At 44.3% G+C, this 13,113-nt stretch overlaps 1 protein-coding gene across 1 annotated transcript in view; it reads right to left on the bottom strand.

The window, feature by feature from the left end:
* The window catches only part of LOC134936119 (A.superbus venom factor 1-like), a 147,197-nt gene that overhangs the window by 49,133 nt on the left and 84,951 nt on the right, over positions 1-13,113 (bottom strand). Inside the window, exons 20-23 of the mRNA XM_063931028.1 lie at positions 12,190-12,396; positions 11,921-11,987; positions 8,729-8,815; positions 8,408-8,611 (exon numbers count right to left, since the gene is read on the bottom strand). Of these exons, the coding sequence (XP_063787098.1) occupies positions 8,408-8,611; positions 8,729-8,815; positions 11,921-11,987; positions 12,190-12,396 (565 nt within the window). The remainder of the gene's footprint in view (positions 1-8,407; positions 8,612-8,728; positions 8,816-11,920; positions 11,988-12,189; positions 12,397-13,113) is intronic.

Raw genomic sequence — 13,113 nt, 5'->3', positions numbered from 1 at the left:
TGCTGGGTCAGGCTCAACGAGTTGAATACAGCCCGCAATTCCAGAATGTTGATCGAGAGGAGAGACTCCTCCTTGGTCCACCGACCCTGAAGGGAGTGTTGCTCCAGCACCGCACCCCAACCCCTTAGACTGGCATCTGTCGTCAACAGGACCCAGTCGGATATCCAGAAGGGATGGCCCCTGCACAATCATTGGTCCTGGAGCCACCAGTGCAGCGACAGATGGACCTCCGGAGTCAATGGAGTCATGTGAGACCTGATCCGGTGAGGCAGGCCATCCCATTTGGCCAGAATCAGCCTCTTGAGGGGTCGAGAATTGAATTGAGCATACTCCACCATGTCGAATGCTGTCACCAGCACCTGCATCGCCGAATGTTTCGACACTTGCGGACGAGAAAGGAAGCAACGAATCCTGTCCTGAAGCTTCAGGACTTTCTCCTGAGACAAGAATAACTGTTGGTTGTGAGTGTCCAATAGCGCTCCCAGGTGCACCATGCTCTGAGCAGGGACCAGGGAGGATTTCTTCCAGTTGATGAGCCACTCATGGGCTTGTAGAAACCGGACAGTCATATCCAGATGACGCCGGAGAAGTCCTGGGGAATTTGCCAGGATCAACAAGTCGTCCAGATATGGTAGGATCCTGACCCCTTGACGGCAGAGTACCACCGTCATCATTGCCATAACTTTGGTGAAGACTCGCGGAGCCGTAGTTAAATCAAAAGGTAATGCCCGAAACTGGTAATGGAGGTTGCCAATCGCAAACCTCAGGTATTGCTGATGCGACACTGCTATAGGAATATACAGGTAAGCATCCTGTATATCCAGGGAGACCATATAATCCCCAGGTTTCAAGGCCAGAACTATAGAGTGAAGGGTTTCCATACGGAACGTGGAGACTTTCACAAACTTGTTCAATGCCTTGAGGTTGAGAATGGGCCAGTAGGACCCATTCGGTTTCAGGACTAGAAACAGTGGAGAATAGTACCCCCAGCCTCTCTGAGCAAGAGGCACCTGTACTACCACTCCTGTGTCCAGGAGGGTCTGTACCACCGAATGTAGAGTTTTTGCCTTTGTCTGGTCCAAAGTAACGTCTGTCAGGCAAAATCGATGAGGGGGACCGTTTTTGAAGGCTATGGCGTAACCTCGAGTGACGACTTCCCATACCCAGGCATCTGAAGTGGTCTTCAACAATTCCTGGGTATACCCTAGAAGCCGGCCCCCCACTCTGGGATCCCCCAGGGGGAGGCCCGCCCCATCATGCAGCAGACTTATCGGTCTTGGAAGCTGGCTGACGGGCAGCCCAGGCTCTTTTGGGCTATGGCTTACCAGGTTTGGAAGTGCGGGCCTGCTTGTGGTATGCCTGACCTTTTGCTTTACCTGAAGGATGAAAGGGGCGAAAGGAAGTACCTTTAGCCTTCGACACAGAAGGAGCGGTACTTGGCAGACAGGCAGTTTTGGCAGTAGCCAAGTCAGCCACTATCTTATTTAAGTCCTCCCCAAACAGAATATCTCCCTTGAAAGGGAGTACCTCCAGGGTTTTTCTAGAGTACAGATCCACAGACCAGGATCTCAGCCACAATATCCGGCAAGCCAGGACTGACGTAGTAGAGGCCTTGGCTGCTAGAATACCGGCATCAGAAGCCACCTCTTTAATATAGTGAGAAGCTGTGACAATATATGACAAGCATTGTCTAGCATGGTCAGAAGAGATTTCTGCTTCCAACTCTAGGGCCCATGCTTCAATAGCCTCTGCAGCCCATGTTGCTGCAATAGTGGGCATTTGTGCAGCACCCATGAGGGTGTAAATCGCTTTCAGACAACCCTCCACACGTTTATCCGTAGGCTCTTTTAGTGACGTGACGGTAGTGACAGGTAGAGCTGAGGAAACCACCATCCTAGCCACATGTGAGTCCACTGGAGGAGGCGTTTCCCAATTTTTAGACAGCTCTGGTGCGAGGGGATAGCGAGTCAGCATCATCTTTTGAGGCACAAACTTCTTCCCTGGGTTTCCCCAGGATTCCTGACGTATATCCACTAGGTGGTCAGAATGAGGTAAAACTTGTTTAACCACCTTTTGACGCTTGAACCTATCTGGTTTCTTAGGAGGGACGGATGGCTCGGGATCATCCATAATCTGTAGAATAAACTTAATAGCCTCCAAAAATTCAGGAACATCCACATCTGAACTACCCTCCCCATCAGCAGTATCTGTGTCAGAATCTGTGAGGTCAGTGTAAGCGCCATATTCATCAGACGAGGTGGCAGTGGATTGTGAGGAAGTAAGAGCTCGCTTAGAGGACCCCTTGGTCTTAGGCGAGCGAGGGTCAGACTTTTTAGTAGTCAAGGACTGGTTCAATTTCTTCAATTGAGCAGACAAGTTATCTGCCCACGGTGGGTTAGCCGCGGGGACCACATACGGTTGAACCAGCATAGGAGGTCCCATAGGGGGCATTAGTTTAGTAACTAGTGTATTCAGAAGTGTGGAGAAAGTAGCCCACGGCGGGTCATTATGGACCCCCGTTGCCACAGTTCCACTGGGGGGCAAGGAGCCCCCAGAATCAGAGCCCGCAGCTGCTATATTCTCCTCATAGGGATCTGTGGCGTCAGCAACACCGGTAGTGTGTTCAGCCCCAGAACCGTTACATTCAGAAGCAGACATGATATAACTTGCAATATCAGGTAACACAGTACAATTGTCAGCAGCACAATACCTCTTGCCCAAACCCCTGTGCAGTGTAGTCAGCACAAGCAGGGATACAGGAGAGATATGGTGACTAAAATTAGAGTATATCTTGTGAATATCCTATATTATATTATTATAAACCTGACGCACCAAGACCCCTCTGGTTCTAAAATATAGGGATAGCAAGTTGAGTGAGAGACAAGAAATGGAAATCACTCAGCAAGCTAATGCACACATATATAGTCACAGTTATACAATGAAGAGGTTATTACCAACAATAATACTGCACTGGACTAGCTTATATATATAGCTATGTAGTCAATAGATATAACACTACACAGTAAGAACTGGATGTATATCACAGGGTACTTGTACCAGAGAACCCTGACTAAATGCACTCTTTCTTAACTATCACTGTCTAAATGACATGTAGAATACTTTAGTGTCTTGTAAAGTCACAGCGCTGACTACCAGGCGGCTTTACAAAGGAGGATTTGCCCAAGCATTCCCAGGAACAGTGTAGCAGAGAGAAATGGCGCCCAAACACTGGCAGGGAGTGAGAGAGAGACAGATATGCAGCTCCAGGGCGGGAACATTTACTGGAAATGATGCCCTGGGGCTGGGGGAGGGGATCCAGGTCTAAGCCTTATCCCCTCTGCTGGCAAAACCACCTGGTACTGCGGTCTACAAATAAAAAGGTTTAAAGAGAAAACCTGCCCTGCAACCATGCCCTGGTGATCTAGTGGGATCGCCTGTACTGCCACAGTGTCCACCGCCAGCGTGCGTGGCCCGCCTCCCACTGGCCACGCCAGATCGCAATACAGCACGGGTCCTGCGAGCGGGACCCACTCACCACCTACCGAAGCGCGGCCACGCGATCCCGGAGAGCCCCAGTCGTGTGTGCCTGACCAGAAGAAAACCGGAGCCTCCCTCTGTAATTACCCGGCAACCAGGGCGCGGGAGTGTACAGCGCCGCTGGGGAGAGATGGAGCTGCAGCAGCGAATGTCTCCTGACATCTACACACTGCTGCAGCCCTTGAAGTCTTCACTTTTCTTCATAAAAAAGCTCTTTTTAAGGCTGCCTGGAGCAGCCCCTCTGTTATGTGCCTGCTATCTGCGGCACCAACTACAAAACTGAGCTCCTGTGCAGGGAGGCGGGGGTTATAGAGAAGGTGGCGCTGTGCATCTTGGGAACAGTCAAAGCTTTTGAGCCTGTTGGTGCCTCGTATCAAGATCCTACTCTACACCCCAATGCCTATCCTTGTGGAGCCCAGTGTACCCCGCAGCAGAAATATACACATTCTAACACCAGTGACCATTCACGTTATTTTATTATAATGTGCACATATGGATGTTCCCTCTTACTGAGTTTCATTGCTGGCTTGAAGAGTTATATAAGTCTCGATTTATGAGCTAGAGAATAACAATAAGGGAGATTATTGGTGTCATTATTTTAAATGCCAATATTTAGCTTATTTTATTTTTATTCAATTCTTTGCATGCATCCAGGACTGCCACAGAGAGATGATATGCAGGGAAGGCTTGTTTTAAGAAGTCCTCCCTGCAGAGGCGTATCTAGCACAGGGCGAGCAGGGCACGTGCCCTGGGCGCCGTGACAGCCTCAGCAGAGGGGGGCGCCACCGGCACCTGCACGGCCCGCTCGCCCCATGCGACAGGGATTCCGCCGGCGCCTCCCGTGGCGCTCTCCCTGTCTCCCCGGCTGCTCTGCCTGTCACACAGAACAGGCAGCGGCAGCCAGGAGCCTCGTCCACCTCCCCCTCCGCAAAATCTACATTACACGCGTGTGCGACCGCGGCGCACATACAAAGGGAACAAAGGTCCACCGATCACCACATGAAGCACATGTGGGAGCAGAACAAGGAGCCGCGAGTGCTTTCAGAGAGTGAGGGCGGGCTCTAGCAGTGGCACTGTGGGGCAATGTATCTGGCACTGTGGGGCATTGTAACTGACACTGTGGGGCATGTATCTGGCACTGTGGTGCATTGTAACTTGCACTATGGGGCAATGTAACTGGCACTGTGGGGCATGTATCTGGCACTGTGGGGCATGTATCTGGCACTGTGGGGCAATGTAACTGGCACTGTGGGGCAATGTAACTGGCACTGTGGGGTATTGTAACTGGCACTGTGGGGCTATGTAACTGGCACTGTGGGGCATGTATCTGGCACTGTGGGGCATGTATATGGCACTGTGGGGCAATGTAACTGGCACTGTGGGGCATGTAACTGGCACTGTGTGGCATTTTCAGTGGCCACACCCCTTCTGGTGTGTGGCCACACCCCTTATGGTGCGTGGTCACATCCATTTTTTGCAGCACGGGCCTTCGGCGCGCACATACTCCTTTTGGGTTTTTTTTTTTGGGGGGGGGAGGGGAACGCCACTCTTCATCTCGCCCTGGGCTCCAAAAACCCTAGTTACGCCTCTGCCTCCCTGTGCATTAGCCCACTGTTGCTTCACAGCCTGGTGCCGCTCTCCTGGTATTTGTGGTTCGAGCCGCGGTGGGCCCCTCTCTCTGTAAAGGCACAGGACTCTAGTCCCCACAGTACCCCCCTGATGACTACCCGGCATGCATCGCTTAATGCATAGCCAGGGTTGGACTGTACCACAGGGGGCAGGGGAACCCCCCCCCCCCGATGGGCCCCACTGTTTTGCAGCCCCTCCCAACTCCTCCTCTAGGGATCAGGTTCCAGACTGCGCACTTGAATTATACATATGTTACCTTGAACTGCACAGGCCTATGGTGTATTCTCTACAGTGCATTGCTTTTATTAATCTGGTACATTATCATGATGCACTAGCAGTATTTATTGACTATAGATATATTTATCAAGGGGCCCAGACCAAATACTCTCTAATGGGTCCCCGCATTCCCCCGGTGGTCCCTTCATGACCCAGTTCGATACTGTGTTTAGCCTCTATAAAATGCACCAAATGAGAGCAAAGGTTACATCACTTAGGGTCACAGTTTTTTAAACCCCAGGATGGTGCAAAAATATGTCAATTTTGCACAACTAGATATGCCGCACTGCACCACATATACACACATTGAAAATCATAACATCATCGTATCTAGCAATGTTAAATAAAGGGGGGATTGTAATAGAGTGTGAGACTCAGTTGTGAGAGAGAGTGAGAGATTTTTTATGAAAGTTTTGTTTTTTTAAAGAGACAATCAATTGCACGGCAAAACCAGGTGGATTGTGTCATGTAAATTATTGTCACGTTAAAAAAAACAACAACAACAACCAGCAAGCTACATTTATTAACCCTATATGACTTGTAGTTTTTATCGCCATCAAGCCTATTTGTCCTTTTCTTATTCTAAGGGGATTGAAAAGAAGTTTACACATATTTTTTTGTTAACTTAAATGCACAAGAAAAAACAAAAAAATGTTTTTCCTTTTTGGATTTTTAGAACTGGTTTGCTTCTGAAGAAAGAACAAGAGAAATTAACTGTAAGATATTTTCTATGAAAGCTACTTGACGAGCATCATTTTATTTTCCCAATTTTTCCCAATGCTCTCCACTATGTGTTTTATTTCTCTTTCCCTATATTAATTAGGTGCCATATTGGAGTAAACCACAAGGAAAATCTTCAAGAATGACTATGCCACAACGGATAATCTGTTGATGAAGGCATTGGTTAGTCACCTTGATCGGTGAGCATTCACATCTAGAGTTAGAACTTTATTGATTTAATTATGAATTAGTGTTATATTTGTTTACCTTCTCTCCACTATTACAACCCTATGCCAAGGAACTCAGTTACACTTGATCTTCAGTTGGAAAGGTTTCTAGGAAGCACCACCAAATTTCATCATGATAAAATTGTATATAATGGTATGACATTAGAAGAGCCTTGGATTCCTTGTGAAATGCAAAACAAAAAAGTCTTTCACCACCATATATTAGACTATAGTGCATCCTGACAAGAATATTGGTTCCTCAATGGTCTTCTAGTCAGGGGCCTAGAAGACCATTGAGGAACCAATATTCTGTCAGAATGCACTATAGTCTAATATATGGTGATGAAAGACTTTTTTGTCATGATGAAATTTGATTGCTCAAATTACAAATTGACTCTATTCTCCATCTACAATGATCCAGCATTAAGTAGACAATGGCATCCCATGTGCTTCTCTGTGGCAGGATGTGTGGTATATTGTAGTAGAGCCTCAGTGATCAACATGAACTCTAATGGGGGTATTCAACTGAAGTCGGAAACTACCGTCTTGTCGGAAAAGACGTCAGTTTCCGACTGTTTCAGGTCAGAAGAGGTTCTGACCTATTCAATGCAGCACTCTTTTTTCCAACAAGTCAGGAAATCCGATTTGTCGGAAAGCACGTGGATCATGTATTGTCGGAAGCGCGGCCAAACCCGACAGGTTTTAGCCCCGTTTCGGACAATGTCAATTCAACTTTAACAAAATCTTGATTGGAGTTGTCGGGAATGGGCCAAACCTGTCAGGTTTGGCGCGGCATTGAATACTCACATGGATCCGACATGAATTGAATATACCTGAATATCATTTTATTGCCATGTTTACCTTTAGGGTACAGCCTCATGATTGTAACTTTATTAAAATATACCTTCTCTTTTTAATCTTAAAGCAAGCTATGAACCTATGTTATGACTGTTATATATGTCTATTCTCATTCATTCCATAAACACTTTTTAAATCAAAGTGTTAGTCTTGGCTCTGAAAGGCGGAGGGGTGTAAGAAATGCAAATTATCATATTAGCTTAGTGTAGACTGTACTAATTGCATGATTATGGTACTGGGATACATACAATATCCCGGAAGATGGGATGCCGGCGTTCAGCATTCCGAGAGTGGCACCCCACCTGCCAGAATACCGGTGGTGAAGCAGCGACTCGCCAAAAGTTCTATTCCCTCTTGGTTGGTGGCATGGACCCACCAACCGAGTGGGAAGTACGGGTGGCAGTCAGATGCCAGCTGTCGGTTTATCAGCGGCTGTCATGATTCCGGCGTCGGTCTCCTAAATGCCGGGATTCCGACAGCCAGTAAACTGACTGCATCTCATGGCACTGTATCACATTCATGTGGTTGGTTGGTTGGTTGGTTGGTTGGTTAGTTGGATGGGTGGATGAATGACTGTTACTCTGGGCCTGATTTTGAGTCACACACTACATAATACAAATATGCACATAGTTGACCAGAGTTTTAAATTCTGTGCATGTGGACAAGTTGCACTGTGCATGAATCCCAATTGTAACCTCACAGATATGCAGGTGCTTGAAGGGCATGTCACTAACACTGGCTGCATCAGAAGATGCACAACCACTCGCGGCATGTTCAAAAAGAGAAACTGAAATTACAACAGGGCATCCGATGGTGTGTCTAAAAATACACAGACTCATTTCCACCAGCTCAAGGGGCTGCAAAATGGTGTCTCAGTTATGAAGAAATTGACAGTGGCATTACCACAAAAACGCACAAGCAGCTACGGAAAAACACGCAGCAATGATCAGGTCTGGTTGTGACTATAAATCAGACACTCTGTGTCCTTGATTTTATTTTTTGTTTATTATAACATTATAATGCTAAACAAAATATCTCTAAAACACTTTTTGTTAACCAATGAAGGTATTTTTATAAATGTCAAGTGTGTGAGAAAATAAGACATTTCTGTCCGTTTTATAGCAAAGTAGAAAAAAAATTTCAATCATGAACCTTCTTACCATCTTGGATGTACTGGATAGCCTTCTCCCTGCGCTGTACTCCTACTCTATCCCATTGGCCAGTGGTGTCCAGGTAATATGTAACAATTACAGGAGTAGTCATTCTCATCATATTCTGCTCTCCATTTCCCGAGGGAGCTGAGATCAAGTGATTCAGATTGATACCATTAATTGGTTCCATCACACTTTCATAAACCGGATTTCCTGTGCCACACAGAGATGAGAGTTATGAGATATACTGTACTATGTCTAATTGATGCCTGATGTATTACTGATGTAAAACTATTACACAATGTACATTGGGAAGATAAAGCCTCTTACCTTGTACAGTCACAATCGTGACAACTTCTGATCTGGGAACAATTTTTTTGTCATCCATGGCTGGGATTAATTCTTCTTGTACCCCATCTATAGAATATTTATATATATATCAATTAAAAGAGCTTACATTATATAACATTAAATCTAGTTGCTGCCAAGCTAACAACGTTGCAAAAATAAGTTATTTGTATTACAAAAAATGCATTACAACTATTCATATACCTGTACATATATTTTCAGAAATATTGGTTCTCTCAACCATTCTGTTAATTTGAATAGGATAGAAGGGGGGGAGAGGATATTCACACTAGCTAAATTGATAGAAGATATGATTAATCCACAGGTTCTCAAACTCGGTCCTCAGGACCCCACACAGTGCATGTTTTGCAGGTCTCCTCACAGAATCACAAAATAAATAATTAGCTCCACCTGTGGACCTTTTAAAATGTGTCAGTGAGTACTTACTACACCTGTGCACCTGCTGGGTTACCTGCAAAACATGCACTGTGTGGGGTCCTGAGGACCGAGTTTGAGAACCTGTGGACTAATCTATTTCAACCAGACAATAATGTCCCATGTACAGTGTATCAAAAGTGGAGGTACTCTCAAAGATTCCTTAATCAAGGAACAAAATATTTCGTTAAAAGGTCAATATAACATCACAGGAGGAAAGGTTTCATGGAAATTATATCATGGGACAATGTTCTCATAATACCCTCAGATACATGAAAGAATATTGTCCTATGGCTTAAAACCCTTTATATCTAGGAAGTCAACAAACAACTTAATGATATATCATGTTACAAGCCATTTATGTTCAACCCAACTGCTGTATTTGATAGTCTACAATAGAAGCGTTGACAAAGCCTATAAAATGGCAACATAAATAAGAATTAACTGAATTTTCTACAAGTTACCAACACGATGGTTCTCACCATTTACATACTCCCCAAAATCAACAAAAATGCAAAGAGTCCTCAAGGATGACCTATAGCTTCTGGTATTGGAAGCTTGTCAGAACAAGCAAGCCATGGCATTGATCTTCATTTAAGAGACCATATGTAAATTCTACCCTTGTATCTCAATGATACATCCGAAGTTATATCATTATATGGAGTGAAGACAGATCCCAACCATCTACTCACATCTCATGATGTAGAATTATTATATACCAGTATTGGTCATGAAGATAGGATATGATGGAAGGTGGAAGCAACTTTCATGTTTTTCATGTTCTTCTAATTAAAAATTCTTAACTTAATTTTACACAGAATCTATTTTACGTTTGGGGACAAATTATTTCTCCAGACATGGTGCACTTTGATGGACTCAGACTATGCACACATGCACACCAACCTATTTTTAGGTTGGCTGGGGCATGAGCACCTTTTTTTCCAGAACATACTGAAAACCAACTCAATACATTGGGTACACTACAATGACAATATATTTTCTTGACCTGGAGCGGTAGCAAAGAAGATTTATTTGACTTCACCAGGATCCTCAATGATAAACTATTAAACCTAAAACCAGGATAAATATGGAAACACCATAAAAATAATGACTTCATCAATTGTAAAGCTATGGGGGTCATCTTCTGCTTACAATTTGACTGCAATCTTAGACATGTAGGGATACAGTAGCTATGTGATGCCTTAAACAGAGTATCTTAGAGCATGTTGGAAATAAAAGATATATATATATTTCTCTTTTGTGGCAAACACAGTATTAAATGATGTCCACACAAGTCTTGCTGAACCAGGGTAATGCCATTTATTAACATTTCAGGATGTTTACAGTTGGCACAAGTCTCTGGTTCCAGCTATAGCACCTCAAAAAAATATTTCAGACAACCCTGATACTGACCAGAAACTTGTCACCTCTATAGTAACCGGCCAACTAAGCCTACCCTACATCCATTGCCCCACCCCCTATACAAGACCAGAACTTATGCCTCCTCCCAAGTACTCGCTAGCTAAATAATGACACCCATGTGATCCACCTGTGAAGCTGTGCTGTGTGTGCAATAGAATGTGGAGGTTTAACCCTGTCTGTAGCATAAGCCTGCAGTCTCTCAGGGATAAGCCTTACTCTCTTCGATAACAGTCTGTGGCAAACTACCCTTGTTGCCACAATTAGAACAAAAACTGAAAGGGGCATTTAGTGAAAAGTTTTTTAAAATTGTAATAGGATGAACTTTGATCTGAAATTTTCACCTTTGCACAGAATCCCTTTACAGATTTTGTTTTCACCACTCTTGTACCTGAGAAAACAACTAGCTTTTGGAAGTTAAGATGTTCTATGGCCGATAACAAGTGTTTTGCCATTCACAGTGGATCGCAATGGCTCACCATCAGTGACAGTAGCACAGTGTTGGTGAACATCAGTGGTAGCTCAACGCTGTAGGTGTGTGAATGGGCAGCACTCTGACATTGATGGCTCACCAACAATGGTTTTCTGATGATGTTTTAAAGCCACTGACCACTAATGGTGATTATTATATGGCGGATCTTCCTGAGATGAATGAGATTCAATACATATCCCACAGCTCTGGCTGAAAACCTTTATACATTCCTCCTCTGTGTACAGAGCTACTGAACCCTTGAGGTGCCATATAATTATAAGATGATAATATAAATAATACGTGATAATTTCAAGAAATTATTATACTACTGTATGAGTGATACAAAATGGATCCGGTCTCCAGGTCAACAGTAACTAGGTTGACAATGTTTAGGTCGACCACTACTGATCGACAGCAACTAGTGTGACAGGGTTTCAAGGTTGACAGGGTCTCTAGGTTGACATGTTCTAGATTGACAGGTCAAAAGGTCGACATGAGTTTTTTTGCATTTTTTCTTTTTTTGAACTTTTTCATACTTAACGATCCACGCAGACTACGATTGGGAATAGTAAGCTTGCCCGAAGGATGGTGAGCAAAGCGAGCCATGAGAGGGGACATGGTGCACTGATTGGGGTTCTCGGTCACTGTACAGAAAAAACTACACCAAAAAAACCATTAAAAACTCATGTCGACCATTTGACCTATCGACCTAGACCATGTCAACCTAGAGACCCTGTCAACCTAGCATCCCTGTTGACTTAGTTACTGTCGACCAATAGTGGTCAACCCAAACATGGTCGTCCTAGACACTGTCGACCATATGAACCACACCCACAAAAAATACAGACCTTTGCCTTTTACTTCTGGATCCAAAATCACTGATTTCAACACCTGCGTCAAACGTCTTCCTGCCGGCTGAAAAATCAAAAAGGTGTATGAAACCCCATAGGTACATGCAAGAAATCTGTAATGATGATCACTGAACTGTGAGGTACTAATTGGGGATAGGTTTAGTAAGATATTTCCATTACTTCTATGATGAGTAATATATGTTGTTTTAGACAGGTATTTGCTTTTCCAAACCAAGGGGAAACAAATTACTATTTTAATTACTCACCACAACCTTCAGTCTCTTCTTGACACCATCTGATAATAACTGACTAGTTGCCTTCACCTCCACATTTTGGTAGCCCGCAGTTAGGGGCACAATGATAAAAGGGACAGTCACTGATGATTGAGGCTCAACAATTTTTTCTTGACGGTATTTATTTTTAGCAGTGGAGAGACTGCAGAACTGATCATTATAAGTCCAATCTATGCGTGCCTACAACAAATAGAGATGCACAGTATATGAGAGGAACATGCAATACTGTGGATCCCTCTTTTCAATATTGTCTGACCTCATGCCCTTACTTGCATAAATGTACCTTCTCTACATTTTTTTTTCTTTAACAATAACTGAGTTCTCCCACATTAAGCTGCACTCTAGTTTTTCTTATATTACAATGGTTTTATCTACAGGTGTGCACCCAATATTTTACTTGCATCCACCTCTGACTCACCCTCACCATGGTTGGACTGGCACACAGGTATACAGGGGAAATTCCTGATCGGTCCCCCATGCCTGACGGCCACACCCATTCTCTAGGGTTCAGTAACTTGATGGTGCAGGATCATGAATGAACTTGGTTGCTTGGTTCTATTTCTATGGAAACTATACCAAGACTAACCCTCCAGCCAATCAAAGTGTGTAGTCCTTCTACAGCAAATTTTTCACCACAACACCACATATAATGTAGAAAAATCTTCAGAGTCACATACAATGCTATGTTCATGGAGCTGAGTGATTTTATTGTGACACAAAGGTGCAGTCGCGATTGCTATGCATGGTATCAGAAATGCCTTGGAAAAGTGCTGGACATTCCTGGCAGTGACTGGGAGGTGGAAAAACAAAGGTATGGAGATGGTCCATCTTGTGGGCAAGTTATGAGAATATCATAGGTGTGTCGCAGAAGCACAACAGCAAACATTGGAGGCCTTA

The sequence above is a fragment of the Pseudophryne corroboree genome, chromosome 6 (assembly GCF_028390025.1).
Source record: "Pseudophryne corroboree isolate aPseCor3 chromosome 6, aPseCor3.hap2, whole genome shotgun sequence".
Lineage (NCBI taxonomy): Eukaryota > Metazoa > Chordata > Amphibia > Anura > Myobatrachidae > Pseudophryne > Pseudophryne corroboree.
This window is presented reverse-complemented; position numbering and strand designations above follow the sequence as displayed.